The 24466-nt window shown below is 37.4% G+C and overlaps 2 protein-coding genes across 2 annotated transcripts; one reads left to right on the top strand and one right to left on the bottom strand.

Moving 5' to 3' along the window:
* The first annotated feature begins 1589 nt into the window (after positions 1-1589).
* Positions 1590-13560, top strand: gusb (glucuronidase, beta). Its single transcript, XM_067493977.1, has 12 exons — positions 1590-1853; positions 2804-2989; positions 3170-3351; positions 3915-4057; positions 4210-4397; positions 5785-5937; positions 6058-6236; positions 8414-8560; positions 8978-9062; positions 10144-10320; positions 11367-11502; positions 12532-13560. Exons 1-12 carry the CDS (start codon positions 1647-1649, stop codon positions 12681-12683), a joined length of 1935 nt encoding a protein of 644 aa, XP_067350078.1. The 5' UTR covers positions 1590-1646; the 3' UTR covers positions 12684-13560.
* Positions 13561-16342: 2782 nt separating this feature from the next.
* vkorc1l1 (vitamin K epoxide reductase complex, subunit 1-like 1) lies at positions 16343-23377 on the bottom strand. The gene is made up of 3 exons (XM_067493978.1): positions 23123-23377; positions 20896-21005; positions 16343-18283 (listed from the first exon to the last, which is right to left on the bottom strand). The coding sequence occupies exons 1-3, from the start codon at positions 23344-23346 to the stop codon at positions 18057-18059; spliced, it is 561 nt and encodes a 186-aa protein (XP_067350079.1). The 5' UTR covers positions 23347-23377; the 3' UTR covers positions 16343-18056.
* Positions 23378-24466: the final 1089 nt, after the last annotated feature.

The raw sequence follows: 24466 nt of genomic DNA, 5'->3' as shown, positions 1-24466 counted from the left end.
TGTATTTCAAACCAAAGCTGGACTGGGTCACGAAGGTCAGCACATTCATTAAGTGTCAAATTTTTTAATACAACTCATTTTAATATATCTTCACATACCATGGGGAATTTTCAAGAAAACCTAAAAAACCTATAAAAAACTAAAGTTGCACATTAATATTAAACAAAACGGTTGCGTTAGGTTCTCAGCTCAAAATGAGCTGATAATAGATTATCAGATTTCTTTTTTGTAGGGGGACTAATATAACCTACATTTCACATTAGGCTCTTTGCAAACTACTTTCTCTGCACACACTTATACTCACACTCGTATATTCAGAATTACATGGGCACTAAACACTGGAAGGCAGTGAGGTGTAGTAGTACAGAGGTGTAGTGAAAACATTATTAAATATATAGATAATCTTATTTAAGAGTTTATTGACCATTTTTATTAGCAATTTGACAATAGAGAGGACAATACTTGAGACGATGCCCCATGAAATTTGGGATTTGACACTAGCCTCAAACCTGAAACTGATGAATTAAAATCACTGCTTCAAAACAGGGGCATATAAACATTGTCATTATGATGTAGTGGTGGTTTTACATGTTTCAAAGCATATTTACTAATGTTGGTCGAGCACAAATTCAAAATGTCCAAATGGCTCTCTTTGAAACTATCAATCCACCCTCATGGCTTTATTTCCAACAAACCACATGCCTTAAGGGAAACCCATATTGATTGTGTGTCACTTGGTTAGTGGAAATACACAGTACCAACGCATTTAGAAGTGAACTGCCTTGCAGTAATTATTTATTACCTTTTCATTGTTACTTTTTGAAATTCACATTATAATATTCCTGAAAAAAGTAGAGCTTAAATTACCACAAACTGGAGGTTAAAAGGTAAATATTCGCCCCAGGCCATCCACCACGTTAATCTGTTCATGTTCTCTGTGACATAAAAGTATATTTCGTGGCTGTGGAGGTTCAATAGGATCCTGATAACATCGGTGTAACGATGCTGCTGCTCTGCGCCTTCGCTTCGGTTTGGCTCCATCTAGTGTCACTGATGTAGTGGCACAGTAGCCCACTGATGCTGCGTTCGGAGACACATCAGAGCTCGGATATTTCCAAGTCTGTACTTGAAAACCCAGCTGAGCAGTCTTTGAAGTCAGATCTCTGACTGAAAAATTCGGACCTGTTTCAGACACCTCGACTTCACCAAGCAATCGATGGTCTGATGTCATCCCATATGGTCACGTCCACAAAAATTGCAATTTGTCTTTAATGAATAAAACTCCCAGAATCTGTAAAATCATGTTAGTAAGTGATATTTAAAATTATAAGTCTGTTTAAAATCTGACAGAATTGATGTTATATGTGACAGCCATATATATATATATATATATATATATATATATATATATATATATATATATATATATATATATATATATATATATATATATATATATATATATATATATATATATATATATATATATGTACTGAACCCTTTTGTTACCTTTGATGATGAAGTGCTGAAATGGCAGGAAGGCAAGAAGACGTGATTAAGGCAGCACTGCGTCATGTGACCAGACCATGTGACTGAACGGGGAACAAAAGCCGCGGAGTTAGTTTCCGAATGCTCGTCAATGGAAAATGTCACAGTGGAGGCTTTTACGTGCTTTGTGCTTGTTTTCTCTGTTTGACGCGGCATGTCTGCTGGACACCGGCATGCTTTTCCCCCGGGAGTCCTCCTCCAGGGAGGTCAAAGACCTGAGCGGGCTGTGGAACTTCAGGGCTGATAAGTCCCCGAACAGAAACCAGGGCTTCGCGAAGGCTTGGTACAGCAGTCGTCTGGCGGAGGTGAGAGGAACAGTAACAAGCAACTAAAGCAGCACACGTTGTTTGTTTGATACCTGCCTCAGTTTCTCTCACACTATCCTCCAAATGTGTGCGTTCTAGACGACTTGCAGCCAAAATATGGCCGGGTAATAGTACATGTAGTATACCAGGACAATACTTGAGAGGATGCCCCATGAACTTTGGGATTTTACACTAGCCTCAAACCTGAAACTGATGAAAATCTGGGCCTGATGTGGACACTCTGAAAAATATCGTCCAAATCTGTGCGTTTTACACTACTTGGAACTCTGGAACTGTGCAGCCAAAATACGTCCGGGTATCCTATCCTACATGTACCATGTACATGTACCAATATACCTAGTAATTATGTTAATAAAACATCTTCATACTAACATGATACATAGTCAGATCACAGGTCTGTAGCACTACAAGTCTACACTTGAAGGTTTTGGACTGTTTGGTTTTACATTCTGCAGCTTGAATCGAGTTACTCAACCATATATTGCCTAATCAACATGCTCGATCTGCATGATCTGCATGATCTGCTGTGGCGATCCTGAACTCATATAATATAGATAAATACATCTTAAAATAAGTGATGATTTTGTCTTTTAGGGTGTTAATTTTTAACAAATAGTTCACAAGAAAAAACAGATACACAGAGGCAAGTCCATAAATGCACATGACAGAGATTTGCATAACAGATATGTGTTTTTCTTTCTTACTCCTTGAATTACCTTGTAAACCCTCAGATTTATCTTGTGGAGTCCTGAACCTAAGTTGACATACAACAGCTACCATACGCAGTGTAATACAGTCATTATTAACAGTCTTCAACTAACATAGTGTTATTACTCAAGCTGGTTATAATTCTTTTAACCACAAACTTACCACTGAGTACAGAAGTACCACTGAAATAAAATGTTTCACTGTTGTTTTCTTGTTCCTAGACTGGTCCAGTGATTGATATGCCAATTCCTGCAAGCTACAATGACATCACACAGGACTCCACACTAAGAGATTTCATTGGCTGGGTGTGGTATGAGCGAGAGGTGGTGGTGCCTGTCCACTGGATTGCCAATGAGGGAATAAGAGTGGTTCTCAGGGTGGGAAGTGCTCACTATTATGCAATAGTGGTGAGTAACATGTATATCCTCCCAATCAACTCCTATCAAAGACACACAACACTGTGTCTCACTAATTCATGAACCAGATCTAATCCTTGCTTGTATTCAGTTTATAGTCAGTTCACTTATACTAACCTACTGAATTACTGGGACAATGCTTCTACAGAATCACTGTCTTTACTTTTGCAGTGGGTGAATGGGGTAAAAGTGACAGAACACGAAGGGGGGCATCTTCCCTTTGAGGCTGAGATCGGCAGTTTAATCCGTAAGGACCCAAGTGTGCCATGCAGGATCACCATCGCTGTCAACAACACTCTTACACTGCAGACACTTCCTCCAGGAATCATCGAGCACATGGACGACCCCAGAATGTAAAAACTCTCATTTAATACGAAAGTTTTTTTGTTTATTTAATTTCAACTACAATTATTCTATATTTCCGACTTGGCAAGGGGCTGCAACTGACAGTTAATTTCCTTTATAGAATCATCTCCATGCTCTTTCCATGATTAATGATTTTTTTGTTCCTATAATGCCAGAAAATAATTATAAAATGCACACTGTTTTTCCTCAAGAGTCCAAGATATCTTCGTCTTGTTGTTTAGTTTATCTGAAACAGTAAACAAGTTATGTTTCAACCACTTTTGTTGATTAATTTGGGACATTGATCATGACTTTTGCTTTACTTATTGATTAGATGGTTAACATTCTATCAACTAACAGTGACATGACATTTGAGAATGAAATGACATTTCACCTGCTTTTAGCACTTTCACCTATTCTACATAAGATTTCATCTTCTTTTATGTACTTTATATTTCTTTCACTTTTCTTTGTTTACACCTTAAGTAACACATTCAATTTGCTGTTTTAATGTGTATAGTTGCCTGTTGGGGTGTGTATCAGATACTGAGAGAAATTGTAATTGCAACAGGTATCCTGATGGTTATTTTGTGCAAAACACCTATTTTGATTTCTTCAACTATGCTGGGATCCATCGTCCTGTATTGCTGTATACTACTCCAAAGGCTTATGTGGATGACATCACTGTGGTGACTGATTTCTTGGATAACACTGGTAAACGACTGCAACTAAATTAAATAGAAAGACTTCTTTGGTCACTTATAAAAAAAAAAATGAGAATTAATATCATGTGCATCACACATAACAACTGCATTCTTAATGTTTTTGTGTGTTTACTCAACATTGATGGTTGCACTCTTTTGCAGGTCTAGTCATGTACAAAGTCAAAGTCCAAGGTGCTGCCACCCCCACCCTGAAGGTCACTTTGATAGACAATGATGGGCACTCTGTGGCCTCCTCCAGCATGCCATCTGGCGTGCTCAAAGTGGCAGATGTTAAGCTGTGGTGGCCTTATTTGATGCATGTGAATCCAGGTTATCTCTATTCTATGGAGGTAAGGCAACATGTATTTATATTATACATATATTTGTCATAGTGACTTTTTGTGCAAAGTTTCAGATTCAGGTCATATGAGCATGGTGAGAGTAGTTAGTTAAGCAGGTGGCTTTAAAAAGAAATGGGTTTTATTAATAATACTAATCAGCATTTTAGACAGTACAGTATACTTTGCACTCAACAACAGTGGCAGGATGACCATTTATTTAGGTGCTCTACTTAAGTATAATTCAGGGTGCTTGTTCTTTCTCCCAGTAATTTCTTTTCATGCTACTTTATAAGTCACCTCCATTACATTGGAGAGTCAAATTAACTTTTTATAGCACTACATATGTCAGCGCAAAAATTGTCCACTTAAATTAAATAAATTAATTTGCAGAGTGTTAAACTAACACTTCAAGAGTATGAAATGAACACCCTCATAGTTAATTTAATACCTGCCAATTTTGGTAGCAGGTTCCTTATTAACGTAAGGATAATCAATTTGATCCTCAGTGCTTCCCGTTCAGACATAAACATCCGTCGGCAACACACTGAAAAAAATGTCAGCTAGACCTTTTTAGTGCGTAATGAATTTCCCCTTCGGTAGCGCTTTGGGTGCCAATGGGTAGAAAAGCGCTATATAAGTGCAATGCAGAACATTTACCATTGAATTAACTACAACAGTAAAAGGCTGCTTACACATTAATGCGTGAGTGATAGTAAGCTATTGTATTCAAATAATTAACTTCTATATAAATACTATTACAGTAATGAGGATTAAGTACATTTACTTTTTAAAATTTAAGTACATTTTCCTTATTTTACTTTATACTTTTTCTCAAAGTTAAAATAAGCAACTTTATTTTACATAGCTAGTACTAGAAGTACACTGAAAATCTACACCCAGCCTCCCTCTGCCTGCTCTGCTACAATACACTTTACCATACTCTGCAGACTGCTTCAGTGTTTTTAAAGACGTTACAGGATGTGAACACTTCCTCAATAACAAAATATGAACTTCCCAAAAGACCACAAGACTTTATCCTCCATTTTTTGTTAAAGCTAAAATCAGGGAAGTTTGTGGTAATGTTAGTTATCATAGAATCAAAACTTGGGCAAAAATTTATAATAAGGGTTTAAAAAACACACTTAAGTAAAGCATGACTCTAATTTTTGAATGAATTTAGGCTGTATCACATATTTTAGTTTTTACAACTAAGAAATGTTCAGGTTATCACTAGTCAACACATAATCTTATACCATTGCGGTGTTTTAGTTTATGTAGGAATGACTTTGCACTGGTTGGGTAATTATCCCAAACTTTATTTACATGTATATGTTAAAAGAGCTCAGGAGTCATCAAAAAATAGGTTTCTGATGTTCAAAGTTTCTTCAACGACCAGGTTCGCTTAGTGGCAGCTGATGAGGCATCTAAATATGAAGATGTGTATACTCTACCAGTTGGCATCCGCACTGTTAATGTTACCAGCACCCAGTTCCTCATCAACAACAAGCCCTTCTATTTCCACGGTGTCAATAAACATGAGGACTCAGATGTGAGTACCGCCAGAAGAAAGCAAATCCAATATTTCTGAAAAAGCTGCAAAGTTTGCAAATGTACCCAAGGAAGTGGATTTACTTCAGTAATTTAATCCTATGTTCATCCTGTGTGGTAGATCCGAGGTAAAGGCTTGGACTGGCCCCTGATCGTCAAGGACTTTAACTTAATGAAGTGGTTGGGGGCCAACTCTTTTCGAACCAGTCACTACCCCTATGCTGAGGAGATCCTGCAGATGTGTGACCGCCATGGCATTGTGGTGATAGATGAGTGTCCAGGGGTGGGCATCAAAGACATGTAAGTGTTGCTGGCCAAAGCTCTGTGACCTTCACATGCATTTAGGGATTCAGGGTGGTCAGCATCTGACTGTGTACAGTGTATGAGGTCAGACAACTGCATGTGTCATTGCTGTTAAATTAGAGCCACAAGATAGGTATAATATAATTTTCATCCATTCTAGCATAGTCATGTTGAGAGATCCTGGCTAAGTTGCTGCATTCACATTTCCTGCCAGATTTTTATAAGTAGTACTACCACACTGACATTTATACATAAGTAAAAAGTTAAAGGTACTTGATTATTTTTTTTTTGTCCTTCTCTTTTTCTGTGGACCAGTGTGGCATTATTTTATATCGTATATCATTTTGCTATTTTAAAGATTACTGATCATTTTACCGAAATAACTGACCGTCATATATCAGCAATATCAGAAGTCATTTTATTCCCTGTGTGTTTCTCCATAATATGGTTCACACTTTGAGTAATTAAAAAAACTGAATTGTTGATGTTACCCACAAACAAAAATAAACTTAAATAATAATATGATAATCACCAAATAGTTATATTTGTTAAACTCTACAAAAAGTCTTCAGTTTAAATGGTAAATGATCTGCACTTATATAGCGCTTTTCTACCTATTGGCACTCAAAGCTCTTTACACTGCTTCTTATTCACCCATTCACACTCACAATCACACACACTCACACACCGATGGGGGAGCTGCTATGCGGCAGGCCAACACTCACCGGGAGCAACTAAGTTGGGGTTCAGTGTCTTGCTCAAGGACACTTTGACATGTGATGTGATAAAAATAGAATGCAATGATTTGCAAATCTCATCCACCCATATTTTCTTCACAATAGATTAACAAACAACAACATATCAGTTGTTAAAACTGAAAAATTTTAACATGTCATGGAAAATAAAAACACATGGCAAAGTTTGCCATTGTGCAGCATCCCCTCTTCCTTCCGAGATCTGGGATTTTTTTGTTTTATGATGTACCTAATGTTTCGTAATGGTGAAAGATCTGGAATGCAGGCAGGCCACCCAGATGCGGGACGTGGTTTAGCATTGTCTTGCTGAAATATGAAAGGCCTTACCTTAAAGAGGCATTGACTGGATGTGAGCATATTTTTGCTCTATAACCTCTATGTACTTTTCAGCATTGATGGTGGCTTTCCAGATGTGTAAGCTGCCCACGCCATAGGCACCAATGGACCCCCATACCACCAGAGATGCAGGCTTTTGCACTGTCTGCTGATAACAAGCATGATGATACACATAGAGATTTAAATTATCTTTGTGAGCAAGTCAGTGTTGTATGCAGTTGGATGGATAGTGTTAAGAGTGTTTCTGGATGTAGAAAACACAGAGGATTCAGCAGGCAGGCCCATGGGAAGACTGGGAGGAGATCTTTGAGGCCTCATTTATAGGAATCTTAACACAGTTGACACAGATGTGGTGCATGTCAAAAACTCAGCTCCCCACTTTGAATTCCTGGAAGACAATGAAAACACAGAACATACAGCCAACCACACATGGACAAAGACAAAACCCAGATCTGGCTGAGGCCTTCACAGTTTTTAAATGCACACTTTAATTGAAATGTAGATTTAGATGTAATAAGGCAAAAAGATATATTGAAAAAAAAAACAGTTAAAACGATGTCCAAATACTGGATTATTTCTCCCATCTTAAATTTAAATTCTCATGATCATTTCATTCATGTTGCCTCTAAAAAAAACTGGGTACACTTGGGGTGGAGTGGCAAATGCATATTCTCTGTTGCCTACACTTTGTGTATACATCTAGATCCTGGTGGTTTTAATGTTGTTGTGGACGAGTGAGCCTGGAAAAATGTCCAAACAGCTTGCTGCATATTGGGGTTAGAGTTAGAATGCATTAAGTTTATATAAACTTTATATATGAACTTTCTATAATGCAATTTTCTTGGAACAAAGACTTGTATGAAGGCGTTGCTTTACAGTCTTTATGGATAAAAGACTATGTGTCAGGAGTTTAAGTGAATGTAAATATTTAAGAAAAAAATATTCATTTAATCTGTTATTTACATGCAGAACAGTTGTCAAGTGGGTCTTAACTCTTTGTCCTTACAGATGTTGCTATGTGTTAGCTTTGCCTTTTGTGCTGGTGTATCCCGAATGACGGATGTCTTTGTTCCTTCGTCACAGCCGTAGTTTTAAAAACGCCTCCCTCAACCATCACCTGGTTGTCATGGAAGAGCTTATACGTCGAGACAAGAACCACCCTTCTGTGGTCATGTGGTCCGTAGCTAATGAGCCTGCTGCCGAGTTGCCCCCTGCTGAATACTATTTCCAGTAAGTATTGATCCTTTTGCTTTATGTAAAGCACTGCGTACTGATGGATTCACTAATTCAATTTTTCATAAAGTGACAATTGCCAAAAGGGATGATAATCATTTACTTATTTTATTAACCTTCATTTTGCCCTGTAAGTGCTTCAGAATTAGTAAACTGTCTGCTGGAGAGACACTGGTTTGTCAGTCACACTCCATCCCTTTACTCTGAAAGTTGGAATTCTTTAAGAATAATCAAAAAACCACCTCGAACACAGTCACTTTGATCTCAGTAACCCATGGCAACAAACAGGGCAGACAAATACTAGACCTGCCCAAACTCACTTACTCTTTAAGTAATTTGGTCTGTCTTGTGTTTATAAGCATTACTAAATCACAGTTGCTTTGAATTAAATGTCTATATATGTTTCTCTTACAGGACAGTGATAAAACACACTAAAGTTCTGGACCCCACCCGGCCCGTCACGTATGTCACAGACAGTAACTATGCCAGGGACAAAGGGGTAAATTTAACACTAACCATATTGATGCATTAAAGAAGAAAATAAATTGAAGTTTTTTTGTTTTTTCAATCAAGAAGTAACTTAATACCCCCTATACAAATATTCAGTGCTTACTTCTCAACGTCCTGCAGTGATGTAGAAGTCTATATGACTGCACTGTTGAGGTGGACTGGATTCAGCATAGGAAGGATTTAATGCTGGCCATGACCAACAGGTGTCAGAAATAAAACTGCATCTCAGTTCCCCTGTCTACCACAATTTTAACACCAAGGTGGATTTAATGTTGTGCACATGATAGCAATAATTTTAATCCTGCTAAGTTTACCTGAATTGTGCATCAGTGGAAAATAAACCATTGAAAGCTTATAAAATATTACAATTATTTTTCTGTGACATTAACTATTACTGACTCAAATACATAATAATCTGTGGTTGTGATTGCATACTTAAACAAGTAAATAGTGGTTTTATTAAATGTTTGTGAGTGTGCCAGCATAAAAAGAGCAGCCTACAACTGTTTCCAGAATCTAATTTATTTTTTACTTAATTGTGATGGGTGCACACAACTTCCAAGTGATTTTCCCCAAGTTAGTCCCGCATCATGTACAATAACAAAAATTCTTCATTGCATTCTTCAAGACCGTGGTTTGAATATTTTAATATGTTAACATAGTTATTTCTTCCTCATGCGGATACGTTGCCCGATATAAAATGGGGGAGTAAAAGTCAAGTTAGTGAGGTCTCCTTCAGAGGTCTGTCTGTTTGTATTCGGAGGCTGTTGCCTGATGCCTGAGGCAACATGTCTGAGAGTTTTTCACATTCCTGTGCTCTAAGGAATATCTTTGAAGGTAATATTTGTGGCTTGAAGGTTCTGATTAGTTTGCAGCCTCGGACAAACCTCAGCCATTTTTCTATGAGTGAAAGCACCATCATTTCCAGTTGTAAGATGTAAATATGGCCTGTAGGTTATGGAAACAAACAATTGATGTTGAAGTTAATCATATTGTGTTGAACATTACAATAGTGGACAGGTTGAAAAGCGTCTGTAAATCTCTTACTTCTTCTTTTATCTTGTCCCCAGGCTCCCTTTGTGGATGTCATTTGTGTGAACAGCTACTTCTCCTGGTACCATGATCCAGGCCACTTGGAAGTGATCCCCATCCAGCTCAACACTCAGTTTGAGAACTGGCATACAAAGTACCAGAAACCCATCATCCAGAGTGAATATGGAGCAGATGTGGTGCCAGGTCTTCACAGCGTGAGGATTTACACACTTTCACATTTAATGAGAATGACTGTGACGCAATCAATCAATTATATTGACTTTCTGCAATATGGTAAGGCTGTGGTTCACTTCAGATTTTGATAAACCACAATCAGCACACGTTTTTAGTTTGTTATTGTAACAAATATTTATACACAGTTAAACAGTTTTCTTTCAATTTAAATATACAGTGTACAGGGCTGTTCCAAATGACAATATATATATTGTATCACATAAGAAAAACGTCTATCGTTTATTTTGTCGGGTCGAAAAACACCCTTTTTTGGCAGTGTGAGGTTTTGCTGTCTTGCACACAACACAGGTACAGCAGTGTAGCAATACAAATAAAGTGATTGAATACAAGTAGTTAGTTAGTTACTTAGTTGTATAAAGCAAATGAAGCAGCATCAAACATCTTTCTGAGAAAAAGGGGCAGTGCAGACATTATACTCATCTATGAAAATGTAGCAAAAAATCGGAATTCTTTGTTAACTAGTTCCCATTAGCCTGCAACTATTTGCATCTTTAAGGGTTAATCGGTCCATGCTGTGAATCAGTCAACCACCTTAAAGTTCAGTACGACTTTGACCATTCCATGTTTATTTTTTATTGCTTTTCTTAGTGACAAATGACTTAGTCTTCTAACTCATTTAAAAATTTAAATGTTTCTCATTTGGTAAAGTAAAAAGAAGCCTGTGTCCTACTGTGGCCACAATTGTAACTGCAATCCCACCTACTCAAGAAACAGTTTGAAGATAATGTTGAGATGAGAGCTACAAAAGGATGTTGGAAGGGACATGGTTAACTGAAAAATTGCACAGAGGTTCTAAGGATAAATGTAATAAATATAATTACATTTTGTCAAGTATATAATAATTGGCCTTCTCACATCATCATTTGTGTGAAAAAAAAAAAGAAAAAGCATTTCTATGATACATATATCTTTATTGGGATATGAAGACAATTATATTAGGATATTTCACACAGCCCTAACTGTGTAACTATAATGTACATAGTTTGATAAGATTCTGTCTTCACAGGATCCACCCCTCATGTTTACGGAGGAGTACCAGAAGGTGGTCCTCCAGAACTACCACAATGTATTTGACCAGAAGCGAAAGCAGTTTGTAATTGGTGAACTCATCTGGAACTTTGCTGACTTCATGACTGCACAAGGTACTACAGCTGCAGATCATAACGTCCAGTTTTTCTCTTTCAGTTTACACAGTGAGCAAAAACAACCTGTGCTAATCACCTGATGCTGAGGAGGCTACAGGTAGACTCCTGCTCACATGAGTAAAGCCTTAGAAATTTCCTTTTATAATAAGAAAATGTTAAATAAATTGTCCTGAAACATCCCTGGCTGTAGAAATGGGCATTTTACATGGGGAGATTCAGTGCTTTGTGAATCACTTTTGCATTGCTGAAACCTATTAGCAATCAGGACAAAAAATCCTTGCGATGGCTATTTTTAGTAACTTTAAGTTACTTTTATCTATAGATATAAAGCTATAGCTGTTGACTGTATTGCCTTTTGCATTTAAATAACATTTAACTAACTACTTAAGTAACTACCCCCCCCCCCCACTTCCAGGTCATTCCGTTCAGATTAGGCTGTGTTCACACTGTGCACCTCTCTATAATTCTTCATACTCATTCAATTACAATTGTTGGCAGAATACCGGTATAACTTGACTACAGTTACATCAACAGGGGGCAGATTGTGAAAACAGTTAGAGGTGTGGTGAACAGATGAAAGCGGTAGAGAAGGCTGTTACAGGCTTATCCACTGTTGTATCATGTGTTCTTTCTTTGGGAGAATGAACAAGTTAAGGAAATGAAAAGTTTACAGTTGAAAAACATGTGCCAACCTTAACTAGTGCTTACAAGCACAGTGGTCTGGGGAGTGTGTGCTCATAATGAAAGTCCTTATATGCTTTTCAGGGTAGTTCTCTACCAGGAAGCAAAATTAAAAACCAAGAAAATTCACATGAAGGCTGTGCAACAACGTGCACAGCAGACTTAGACTTGGGAGTTAGCTCACAGTTTGGAAATATGGCATTGCTTTTTATGGATCCCCATCATCACAATAGTGAAGTTACATGTAAAAATTCCAGAAGCGAAACATGGGCCCCTTTAGTGAATAAGCACATTGACCTGACAAAAGACTCCTCTGTCTCTGCATCCTCTACATTGTGTCTGCAGGAATCGTCCGTGTGGTGGGGAACAAGAAGGGTGTTTTCACCAGGCAAAGGCAGCCCAAAGCAGCAGCATTTCTCCTCAGGGAGAGATACTGGAAACTGGCAAATGAAACGGGCAGACTTCCTCCTTGGACTAAGCTTCCCTGCTCACTCTGACACCTGCTAGTACTGGGGGCATCCAGTCCAGGACAGGTTTGATCTCATGTCAGCAAATTGCGTTATGGAAAAATGCTGATAAAATTCAGTTTGTTACTGTAGAACATTTCATTTCATCTTATCAGTCTGTGCTTGAGTGCAGAAGTCAAATCAACATGGAAACACATTAGCTATTCCTAAGCTATTCCTGTATTCTGCATATATGAACGCAACACCAACACTATAATCAGGGTTTTTAAAGCCATCTGTTCTTCATTTCGCAGAACATATGAGCAATCTTCTTTTCCTTAATTAGCATTTATGCTTAATCAATGGTGCAGTTAGCCCATCACGCCATAAAGGGCAACCTTGGTGTCGGTCCTGAGCCCGGATAAAAATGGGAGGGTTGTTGCAGGAAGGAAATCCGGCCAATTGCTGTCATAAAAAGGTCAAATCAAGTCAATGCTTCATGTGTGATTAGCTTTACTTTTCCTACAGTCAGGTAAGGTTTTTTCACATGGCAGACAAAGCACATTGCAATAAAAACTGGAAAGAAGTTACCACTCTGTTGCTTGTATGTTTAAGGAAATTTTTTTCTGAAAAATAATTTTTAAATTTGTTTTAAAGCAATGCAAACGTGTGAATTTCGTTTTTTTTTTTGTTTTTTTTTAGATTCAGGTGCTGTATACATGTAATGTCTCTGTGAATTACAATGTTGACTCTAATCATAGCAGAGCTTTATTTTTAATATGAAAATCAAAAAGTGACTTTTGGTATTAATCAAGAGATTTTTATAGGCTTGACTTTATTCTGTAAAGTGCCTTGAGATGACTTTGTTGTGAATTGGCGCTATATAAATAAAGTTGAATTGAATTAAAGCATATACTTAATATCCAAACTGTATTGTTTTTTTTAAATTAATCTTTAACATATTTTTAACATTCCTCAAAGTATAGCTGTCCTGAAGGGAACAATGAATAATACTTTACATTCCAAGTGCCTCCAGTTATCTCAAATTACTGTGACTAAATGTTTCCAAAAACCCAACATACACCTTAAGGGTTAAGTTCTGTCTTGATTGTTGGCAGTGGTGTGACTGCAGCCTGACTTTTCACTATCATCACTCCATGTGTCTTCATCACAGGATTGACCTTTGTGTTACAGCTGGACAAATACTGATTATTCAGACTCAGCCTCGGTTTTTCTTCAAGTATACACTAGCTGGGTGTTTTTTTTAATAGGTTTTAGAAATTTGAATTTTAAGTGTCGAAACATAAGTTGCCTTTTTAGGCACCTTTTTTTCTTGGACTGTATTTGATGCAAATGTTTTATTCTGTACTGTTTAGGTCAACACAAATCATTTTACAGTTGACCTTAATTTACTATTTTAATTAATTCAAATAAATAGCATGTAGTTTCAGAGGGAATGTTTTAATGGTAGATCATTTCCACATGACAATGATACAATTAAAAATGTTCTCATGTCAACCTTTTCCACAGTTTTTCCTTAAGGTGAGTTGGATTTAAACATAACTTTTTTCGCACCCTCCTACCATTCGTGTAACACTTTCCCATGTAAGAAAATACAGCATTTTAAAACATATTTGGCAATACAGAAGCAAACCCAGTTACGTTTTCCTCCAAAAACAAACTTAATAAACATTTGATGCTGACACATGGATTCCTAGCCCTCCAACCCCTCAACTTTATTTCTTCCCTAAAACAACCCAGAATTTTAACAGTCTACACAGCTAAAGGGCATAATCAATGATGAAAAAGACAATTATAATCATGTCGTTTAAACAGAGTGCATTCTTAGCTAACAAACATGTCCTAGCTAGTCAAAAAAAAAGGTGTACAGTGGTGTTCAAGAAAAAAAAAAAAAAAAAGGAAAAGCCATTGGTTGACAGGACATTTTTTCTGGAAATTCTTGAATTGATTTTTGCACATGTACTGAATAAACCTTTGGGAATGTCCAATTTCTCAGATTACATGTTAAGGAAGGCAAAGTGCCTGTTGCAGTAAGCTTTCTTAATTTTACAAGGCTGTTACTGTTGCTCGTCTTTGGCTCAAGGCCTAGTGATCAAACAGAAGGCACTTTTGTTGGCATTGGTGATGCAACTAACATGGCAGTTATACCTCAGGGCCTAAATGAATATTCATGAGAATGCATTATAAATTGTTTTGACCTGCTTTTATCATCATACAACACTAATTCTTTCACCAGCCAACTATTTCAAACATCCAAATTGCTTACCCACTTATTTAAAATAACTGCACGTACTATTAAAGGCTTGTTTATGCAGAGTTATGACATAATGGCAGGCTACTTGCTGTATGGTTGTCAGTTCAATGTTCACAGGGCCCATAGTTCCTCCCCCTAAAACACTTTCACATTATGTCTGACTTCCAGAAAGAAAAAAAACCTTTGACTGGTGCAATGCATAGGACACTTGCCTTACATCTGAGAACAAATGCTGTTAGGAATGAAAACCAAAACAAGAAACAGTACAGTTGTAATCTGAATGTAAGTTTACTTACATAAAAAAGAACCTGATTTAACCAATACAGTATAAGGAATATCTAAAGAGGACTTGTTAAAAAGAAAAAAATGGAAACAATTTGGACTGTGCTGGTTTCCTGCATGTTATTGCAACTTTTACTACTGATCATGTCAAGTTAATGTAACAGGCAAGCAGTTTCCAGAGCCAACCATTGTGTTTAAATGTGTTTCTCTTTCAAGCAGCCACTAGTTTCTAAAAATCAAGTCACCAAGATTTTAAATTTGCTTTAAAGATATGGTCTCAAATAGTGTCACTTGAAGACTACTTTCCAAAATGGGCTTAGAAAGATTAGAGATTACTGGACCATCTCTACTTAACATTACATTAGCGGCCAATAGTAAAACACAGCCAAATTTCCGCCAAATGAACTGGGTTGCATGAAATATGGTTGGATCTGCTTATTTTTAAATGTCTTATGTATTACTGGAGTGGATAACTTAAAGCTATCCACAGATCCCATATATTAGGTTGCCTGACTGCATAACATTATTTACTGATGTTTATCAAATGCAAAGGACACATGTTGACATGGAGAACAGAAAACGTTCTGCCACATGGACACTATTTTATGTAAAATAGTTAACAGGGATGTCCAACAACCTTTTATAATATGTAGATAATGTGTCAACATGGGATAGTGGCTGAGTTGGTAGAGTGACCACCTACCAACCATATGGTTGGGGGTTTGCTTTTCCCGAGCACATGTCAAAGTGTCCCTGGGGAAGACACTGAGCCCCCAACAGCCTACATATTGATATTTTGGAGGGTTGCATAAGGAAGGCATCTGTTGGACAACGATCCACTGTGGCAACCCTGAACCCACAGGATTAAAAAAGCAGATTAACAGTTTTACTTTGATGTTACCCTGGAAAGAAGTATATCATTTTTCATTTTTTATACACAACTGACTTCATGTGTTGTCACACAAAGCACATCCATGAAATGACTTTCCTGACTTCTACCATCAAACCATCTTAACTTTTATTGTATTAAAATATTAGGGGTTACTGAAACTATCATTGACAGGAACAATTAACAAGCTGGTTTAACACCATAGGTGAGTAACAATTGCACGTGGCTCAAGTTTACGTTGCGCCATAAAATAGTAAACCAAGCATCTGATAAGATCCTTTAATCAGTGGATTGTGGATGGAAAAGAGACAGTGGTCCTACTCTGTTCACTGAGTTGACCACAAACAGCTGTGCCTGCTTTCCCCATACTGTGATCTACCTCAAAAACCATCACCAACCTGGATCTCTTTCATACTAGAGTACAATTGCCAAAGACTCCCCATATGGCCTAACGTACACTGTGTTTTCTCACAGAAACTTCTGTCATTAATGTTAATAAAACACTAACCTTTTTAGAGTTTCCTGAACATCACCTAACTCAGCTCGTCAAGATCAGTGGTACCTATTAAATATCAAATGTATACGTGCCAGACAGTGAACAAACGTCAGATGAACATTAATGCAACTGAAACAGAAAGATTAGAGAGACCTGTCCCATCTGGCCAATCTACTGTTGAGCAGGCAATCACAGTGTAGCAGCCTTTGCTACCTCATGAGACTATTAGGGAGCTGGAAAACACTTTACTGGTATTGTAATTTACAAAATTGTGATCATAAAAATAAAGCATTTGGACCTCAAGACAATAAAACAAGAAAAATTAGTTTTTACATGAGACCACCCCATCCCACCTCCACACACACACAAAATGTCAAAAACTAATTACCTTAACACTCCTTTAGGCACATAAGTCTTCATGGAACCCACTCGTGTGGTGGTCAGGAATGCTCTTCACACAATGTTTGTTTGTTAGGAAGGTGGTAGGTGGATGCGTCGTTATGCATACTTGGTGGAAAAAAACCGTGAGTTCTACTTTTATGACTTGTGTTGGTGGCTTCAGACTTCACATAAAACAAGGAAATCTGAATGACTCTTAACTGCATGCCTGACAAGGATTACAGGACCAGTGAGCTCCTAAACTTGTCTTTAGTCTCACCCACCTAACTGTGACCTTAACCTTTTTTCCAGATTCACAGGTGGATGTTGGGTTTGGATTTCCTTAGATGTTTGTGTAAACACTACATCAGTATCTAGCCTGGAATATTGCTCAGCAGCTATTTACAGAATTGCAAAACAAACAATCTGACTGATCTACACACAATATTGTCACATTGTCCTGTTTTTAGTGGTCCTCTTCAAAAACGAAGCGTACTACAAAGTGTAAACATGAAAACAGAAATTCAGTAAAAATCGTTTTGTTCCCCCTTCGCCCTTCTCCCCACCTTATAACTGTTTCTGCAAACTGTACGATAACCTAATGAGTGTTTTTCTAATTTTGGGAGCCGTTACTCACTTCCAAGTTTTAGTGCAGATCTGCTGTGCATTAATAAGGACCTTTCTAACAGTATTGGGTGAAACCCTCGGATGTCTTGTTTTTTTTCTTCCTCTCTGCAGTCCTTTTTGTTCAAAAGACAGCAGTTCTCCATCATATAGGCTGTTGTGCTCTCGTTCATTTGCTCGCTCGCTCGCTCACTCTCACACACACACACACACACACAGCCTGCCCTTGCCTCATGTGAGTACAATGTTAAACAAGGAAAAAGAAATTAAAACAAAAGCATCTTTTCACTTACAGATCCTTCCGTTACGCAATCAACATTGAGATGTCAGGCCCAACATTTAAGTTAAATTTCTTCATTTTTTAGAACACACAGCAGAATAAACATTGTTTGGAAACAAGGTCTCCTGGTGGATCAAGTGTTCAGAGGTCACATATCTTTTCTTTTTTGTTTGTTTGTTTTTCTTGCCGTTCTTGACAGCTTAGTCCAGCTTAGCTTGGAGCTGCTGCTTCCAGGCCTCGTTCAAGTAAACCAGTCGCTTGTAGTTGAGAATAAACAGAATGAAGTTCAGCGCATATGTGGTGACGCAGATGATACAGAAGTCCTTTAGGACAAAATAGAGTATGTAGCCCAGGTACAGTGAACCCACCACTGAAAAGATGGATGTCGTCATGAGAATGAGGGCGGCCATTGCACTGACAGTCATTCCTAGTAAGAAACACAAATTAAGCTTTAGCCAAAACAACAACCTTGCAACATACAGGCAATCTGATGAGTCAGCTCTGTCAACCTCACATGGGCCTATTTATATGATTGTCTTCCTCATGATGACATTTAGATCAACACTGAATAGACTGGCTGTGCTCTTCTGGTGTCACATGAGGTGGAGTCATACTTCTAAGGCTAAGTTTACTCCTTGTTTGTGCTGATGATATTTTTGTCAGGTTTAAAAATCACTGCTCAGCTACAGGTTTTGCTAGCAAAAACTATCAAAACATATTTTACCTGTTAGATCAGTTATTTGTTTTGAACCTAGTATCTCTGACTAATTTTTTTTCCTAAAAATTACCTGTTCTATACCTTTGCTGAAACTGTGGGGTCCTGGTTACTCTTACTGGCAAAACACGAACACTACAATGAAGTAATGTTCTTGATTCAATTCAGTGAATACATTTAATAGATAAAGCTAGAATTAATGTTTTATTCACCAACCTACATACACATTATGCTGTAGGGCACAATGGTGGAAAATAACTACTGAAAGTATCTTTACTGTTCTCGAGTATGTTCCATTTATTACAATACTCCACTACATTTTAGCGGCTAATATTATACTTTACTTTATGTATCTTTAATCATTTAAAAGAAATAATATATAAAAAGACTATGGAACTAAATAATATATGATTCAATTACATACTTTGGCTCCTTTACATAAATTTGAATGCTGAGATTTATTTGTTTAAGACAAAAAAAATGTCTACTGTACCACATGGTTAGACAGTGTAATTATTCATATGAGTGCATATTAAGTAACATATTTTGTTGCCCACTGCAGAAAAGCAAAGTTTTCAAATTAATGCTTTTATTAATTCACTTAATGCGAATATAAATAAATAAATAAATAAATACCCAAATAGATAGATAAACAGTAATTGTGGCATGTGCAAAGGTTTGGGCACGTTATCAGAACTTGAGAAAGATGAGTGCGTGGCCTCAGCTTATAAAACAGGTTCGTATTTCAGTTTTGATAAAATGGGACTGATCCCATCCCTACTTGCCCTAATGTTGCTTCGCATGCTTAAGACTCAGACTTTTGTGCTGAGGATGCTGCTTTTCTATGTAGACCCTATTTGTGTTCACGCACCACTGGTCCTGTGTCAGCTAAACTCCCCTGGAGTTCCTCTGCTGTCATGTGGGGTTCTTGCTTCACCTTCTCGCCAGTACACATGCAGTTTAATGTTAAAGTATTCTTGGTCTTCCAGATCTGGTATCAACTTCCACAGTTCCCTGTTACTGGCATTTTGTAATATCTCAAAATGTAACCTCCCCCTCTATATAGGCACCAATTTAAGATCCTGATTTAGATCCATGGGGGAGCCTATGTTTTTTGTTACATCAAGATGTGGAGAATTTATCAGCTGACAATTCAAAAAGACAAATCCTGACCTACCATAAAAGTCCCAACAAGTCAGTTAAGGCCCAACAAGTTAATAAAGTTTCTACTGATTTACAAGGAGTAAGAAATTTCTGCACATTCAGCATAGTTGTTCATTTTATCCATCAGTTTCAGTTTGTATAATAAAAATCAATAATGCAGTAACATTTCACTTGTCACTTAGCAGACAGCTTTGCACTGGGAGGGAAAAAGACAAGATACTATGTTACAAATGTATGAGCAGCAATGCCTTATTGCTAAAGTATTATTTATTTAATTTTTAAATCAATGTAGTCCTATACTTTGATCTGGGATATAATTAATTTGTCATTTTTTGTCATATCTGCTTAAAGACACTGTACAAGAGCACCACTTAATGAACTATGAACTAGAGCATTAATTTCATGTGGGTATAAAATGTGTCTCTACTGTCAAATCCTTATCAACAATAGTCACAACATGAACACTGACATTAATCAGAGCTTAGAGCCTTGGTTATGCAGATTTTAGAGTAGTCACAAATATTAAACAGTCCAAGGCTATGAGAATGATGCAACTCCTGCAACGGCGTAGTCTTGCTTTTAATATGGAAATGTTGACCCGTTGTAATAGTTTAGTTTAATTGGGCTGCTACTGTGTTAGTCAAATAAGTGGTAACTGCTGTGGTTAAAAGGATATCTTGTTCTGTGCAAGGTGGACAGGGAAGCCTACAAGCCACTTTGCAGGAATAAATGTTAAACTATGACTGGTTTAGCATTGTCATCACTGTACTTGGGGGGAGAAGGACAATGTCACTATGAATGTAACAAAAGGAGAAAATATCATAAAGTAAAAACAGGTCACGCATAAGGAGACTATTTATCCTGACTTTCAACTCTCATTGCATAAATTATACAGAGATAAAGATAAATTAATGAAGCCATACGAACTATGAGAAGCATGCCCTCTGATCGCCTTTGTTATTTTTTTACAACACTGTTATTACTACAACAAATTTAAATTATAAATTTAACCAAAAAAATATATACAATTGCCTCCCATTTAACTATATTAATAAATACACATAGCCCTTTATTATGAGGCATGTTTAGTCCAATATAGCCATGACAGAAGAAGGTCAAAGTGTACCAACAGATTACTCTGAAGAAAAACCCCATCTTACCTAGCAGGAGTTGGAAGGCATAAAAGAGAATCCCGTAGACACTGTTGGGTTGGTTCAGTGCACTGTCTTTTCCAAAAATTGAGCCCAAAAGTCCAAAACCTCGACCCCACCTAAACCACAAAAACATCAGCAAAGAACAAAGCAGTTACAATTTTATTTCAGGAATATAAAAGAAAACTGCAGTAAAGTAGAAAACCTGCATTATAGCCGAGTGCTAAGACAATGAGGTGTACTGAATGGAACTACATTTCCACACAGTATGTGGCAATCACACCCAAGTCAAATCAAATTTGAAATTCTTTTTAATGTTTGGTTTCTTAAAACCTGAACACCAGCTGAGTGAGATTTAAATGTGTTTAATTCTGTGTTTTAGAACAAGAAAATTGTTATTTACATGGATGCATTGCAGTGTTCAGTTAACTACAAAGAGCAATTTTATTTTCGCATTTGTTTTTACCAATATTTTGGTAAGAAACAAATGCTGCAAAACAAAAAAAGTACCAAATTCTTCAATATACATTATGTGGCAAATAAAAACCTATGCAATAAGTGAAGTTTCATTCACAAAACTGAAATTTTAGACTTTTCGGTGCAGCAACTTGTCCTAAGTTTGATTAAATTCTAAACATTTTATCAGTGCATTGAATATCTTGTATAAGACGCCACACTCTGTCCAGTAAATACAGTAAATGGAATCCTGTTCACTTAAAGACTTTTACCATATGATTTAAAATATTATGCCACATTTAATCAGTATTTTGATCAAAAAGCTGTTACAAATCTCTCTTAATGTGCAATATGTTTATCAATCTTGATTAATCACTCTGAGGCCTAAATCTTCATGTGAGCAACAAGCTGGGTTTTCCCACATTGCTTTCATTTCAGCCAGCATTTTCACTAGGTGTCTTTAGACCCTACTCGGAAACTGAAAGATTTTAGGAGACACACAAAACACCCACTTAAACACACACAAATACAATAGGCTGCATTACCAAACGTAGAGTAGTATGTGTAGGCCTAGCCCTTTATGATAGTGGTGGTTAAACTGTTGGAAACCAAGAGAGTTTAGATTTAATTAAACGGCCATACATTTTTATTTCGATGATTAAAAAACATGGCACTCTGTCTTTATAGCATATTCATTCCAGGCACTTTTAAATGTAAAAGTACATGACTGAAAATAGTGAGACTGTTTCTTACTCAGAATTCACTCACTGACTTAACATATGTAATAAACTGTAGATGGGTTGCATTCATCAACGATCTACATTTTCCTACTGTAAAGCCAGTATGGCCACATTCTTCACAAAACTGGTTTTATACAATAATTGTCATGTTACCAGAGTAAATAGTTTTATTTTTAAAAGAGTAAATTAATAGACAAATGCTAGAAATTTCCCATTAGAAATAAATCAAAGTAGCTCTCTAACAGCATCTTTATTAATAAAGTGAGGGCTATTTGTCTGCCAATAAACAGTGATAATGAGCAACACATGTAAGACAGACAAAAATGCAATGATGCCCTCCACTGACTTCTGGAGCAGCTAAAGTATGTGCGTCTTCCCTTTAGGTAAAAAGGGAGTAATTTAACCCTTTGGACTGGCTGGTTGCTGTCAAGAGACATTAGCACGACTGCAGCATGACAGCTAATGTGAGCGCTAACTAGCATCTGGGATAAGTAAAAAAGTTACCCAAAAAATATTAAAATCGAACCTAGTCAACTTCCAGAAATCCTAGTGTTTGTTGGAGTAATGAATGTCTTGCAGCAGAATCATACATATCACGTTTTATCTCACAAAAGTAACGTACAATCAACTTTGATGCTAAAGTTGGTCTAACAGATGTGTTTCTTCCTTCAAGATACAGAGCACACACACATCAGTCACCTGCTAACATTAGCAATCCACAACTTATCAATTGATTATTTACCTGATGACTGCTCTCGGTTTGGATACGTGGCTTAATAACGATAAAAACGGTCTTCATTAGCTAATGGCTAGCTTCATTGAGCTAACAGGACAGCTAATGATTTGTCTATTCAATAATGAGAAAAAACCTAAATTACTTGAATTAAGTTAACTACTGTTTGACTCGCAATATGCTATCAGTTATGGTTTGCGGTTAGCGTTAGCAGGCAAATGTTGGCGGAGTGCATTTGACAGTTTCTACCGCGTAGCCCTTCCCAGATTGCTACAAATGTAGGCGCTCTTTGCTGAATTCAAATTACCTTGAGCTGAACACTTTTGAACAGCTGATGGAGCTACTGACGTCGCACATAGCCGCATAACTCGGATCCCGAGCCTTTTCCCTCTCGACGTGAAAAGCATATAGAGACAACAGTATCCCCAGCAGGCAAACAATAAGCCTAGCTATTCTTTCCCACCGAGGGGTGGACACTCTTAGGACGGGCGCCGCCATCACTCTCTGGCCTAGCTGGAGACACGCATACATACGCAGCGAGTTGCCTTGTGAGGCAGAGCGGCGACGTGGAAAAGCGTCAGGACGTGTCAGAGCGTCAGGGGCGGGCCGCTGAGCCGAGGAAACGGGGAGCAACAGCACCGCATGAGGCTACAGGAACATTCAACATGTATGCGGAAACACTTTCAACATCTGGCGTGCAAGGAAATAAACGGCTTTCTGTTCACACGTTTCTAACGAAGCGCAGGGTTGTATACATGTTTTACTGTAATGTGTATTAATTCCTCTCACTCAAGTAAACATCCTTGGAAATTCCATTTTCATAGCCAAAATAAACGTCTTACTTCAAAGGTCCCTAAACCTAATCATAACAACGCATTAGGAACAATGTTAAAACAAAATGTACGTTTCAACATGGGTTTGATGTAAACGTGTCATTCATCATACACTGCACAAGCTGCATTCAACACGTGTGGATAGAAACAAGCAAATAAACACACTCATTTAATCATAGCCCAAGGTCGTTAGTGGACAAAACTAAATAAAAAAGGAAAATTTGAAAAAACAATATTTACAAACAACAAACATCCTGTAGTTATGGCAGCATAAAATACATTTCCTGCGAAAACTGTTCCGGCGCCAGACAGGGTCACGTGATTCATATCCATATATAAACACAGGGTGACATCATCTGTTTATTCTCTTAGACGACAGTCTGGCAATAAGTGCTCCAATGTCTCTCCAAATGGCTACAGACCTGGAAATATTTGTTTCTTTCGAGGAAGCACACTACGACCAATATGACTACTATAATCTACATGAATACTCGTGCCATGCTTGCGGTAAAGGAAGATCGAAGAGAGAAATTGAGTTGAACACAAACCGCCATTGCCCTGCAGGACATGAGAGGAAGATAGCAGTGAAATATCATAACAGCGAGATGAAACGCAGAAGAACCAAGAGCTCGTCGTCTTGATTTACAGGTAATAGTGTTAGTATGAAAATAGTATTTACTTATTGTTTAAAAAAAAAAACTGCAATTCTGCTGTTGGCCGCTGTGACTGATAAACACTAGTAGCTTGTTGGATATTTACATACTTAACAGACTGGACAAGTAGTTGACTCTCACAACTGCAAAGTGAACAACGCCTGC

This window comes from Channa argus, chromosome 24 (genome assembly GCF_033026475.1).
Source record: "Channa argus isolate prfri chromosome 24, Channa argus male v1.0, whole genome shotgun sequence".
Lineage (NCBI taxonomy): Eukaryota > Metazoa > Chordata > Actinopteri > Anabantiformes > Channidae > Channa > Channa argus.
Note: the sequence above shows the minus strand (reverse complement) of the source record. Positions and strands in the feature narration are given on the sequence as shown.

Excerpts from the sequence above, each read along its gene's own strand:
- gusb (XM_067493977.1), top strand. The coding sequence starts at position 1,647 with ATGTCACAGTGGAGGCTTTTACGTGCTTTGTGCTTGTTTTCTCTGTTT. Across the intron at positions 1,854-2,803 it reads ACAGCAGTCGTCTGGCGGAG|ACTGGTCCAGTGATTGATAT; the intron begins GTGAGAGGAACA and ends TCTTGTTCCTAG. Across the intron at positions 2,990-3,169 it reads CTCACTATTATGCAATAGTG|TGGGTGAATGGGGTAAAAGT; the intron begins GTGAGTAACATG and ends TTACTTTTGCAG.
- vkorc1l1 (XM_067493978.1), bottom strand. The coding sequence starts at position 23,346 with ATGTATGCGTGTCTCCAGCTAGGCCAGAGAGTGATGGCGGCGCCCGTC. Across the intron at positions 21,006-23,122 it reads TCAAAAGTGTTCAGCTCAAG|GTGGGGTCGAGGTTTTGGAC; the intron begins GTAATTTGAATT and ends TTTGTGGTTTAG. Across the intron at positions 18,284-20,895 it reads TGCCTTCCAACTCCTGCTAG|GAATGACTGTCAGTGCAATG; the intron begins GTAAGATGGGGT and ends GTTTCTTACTAG.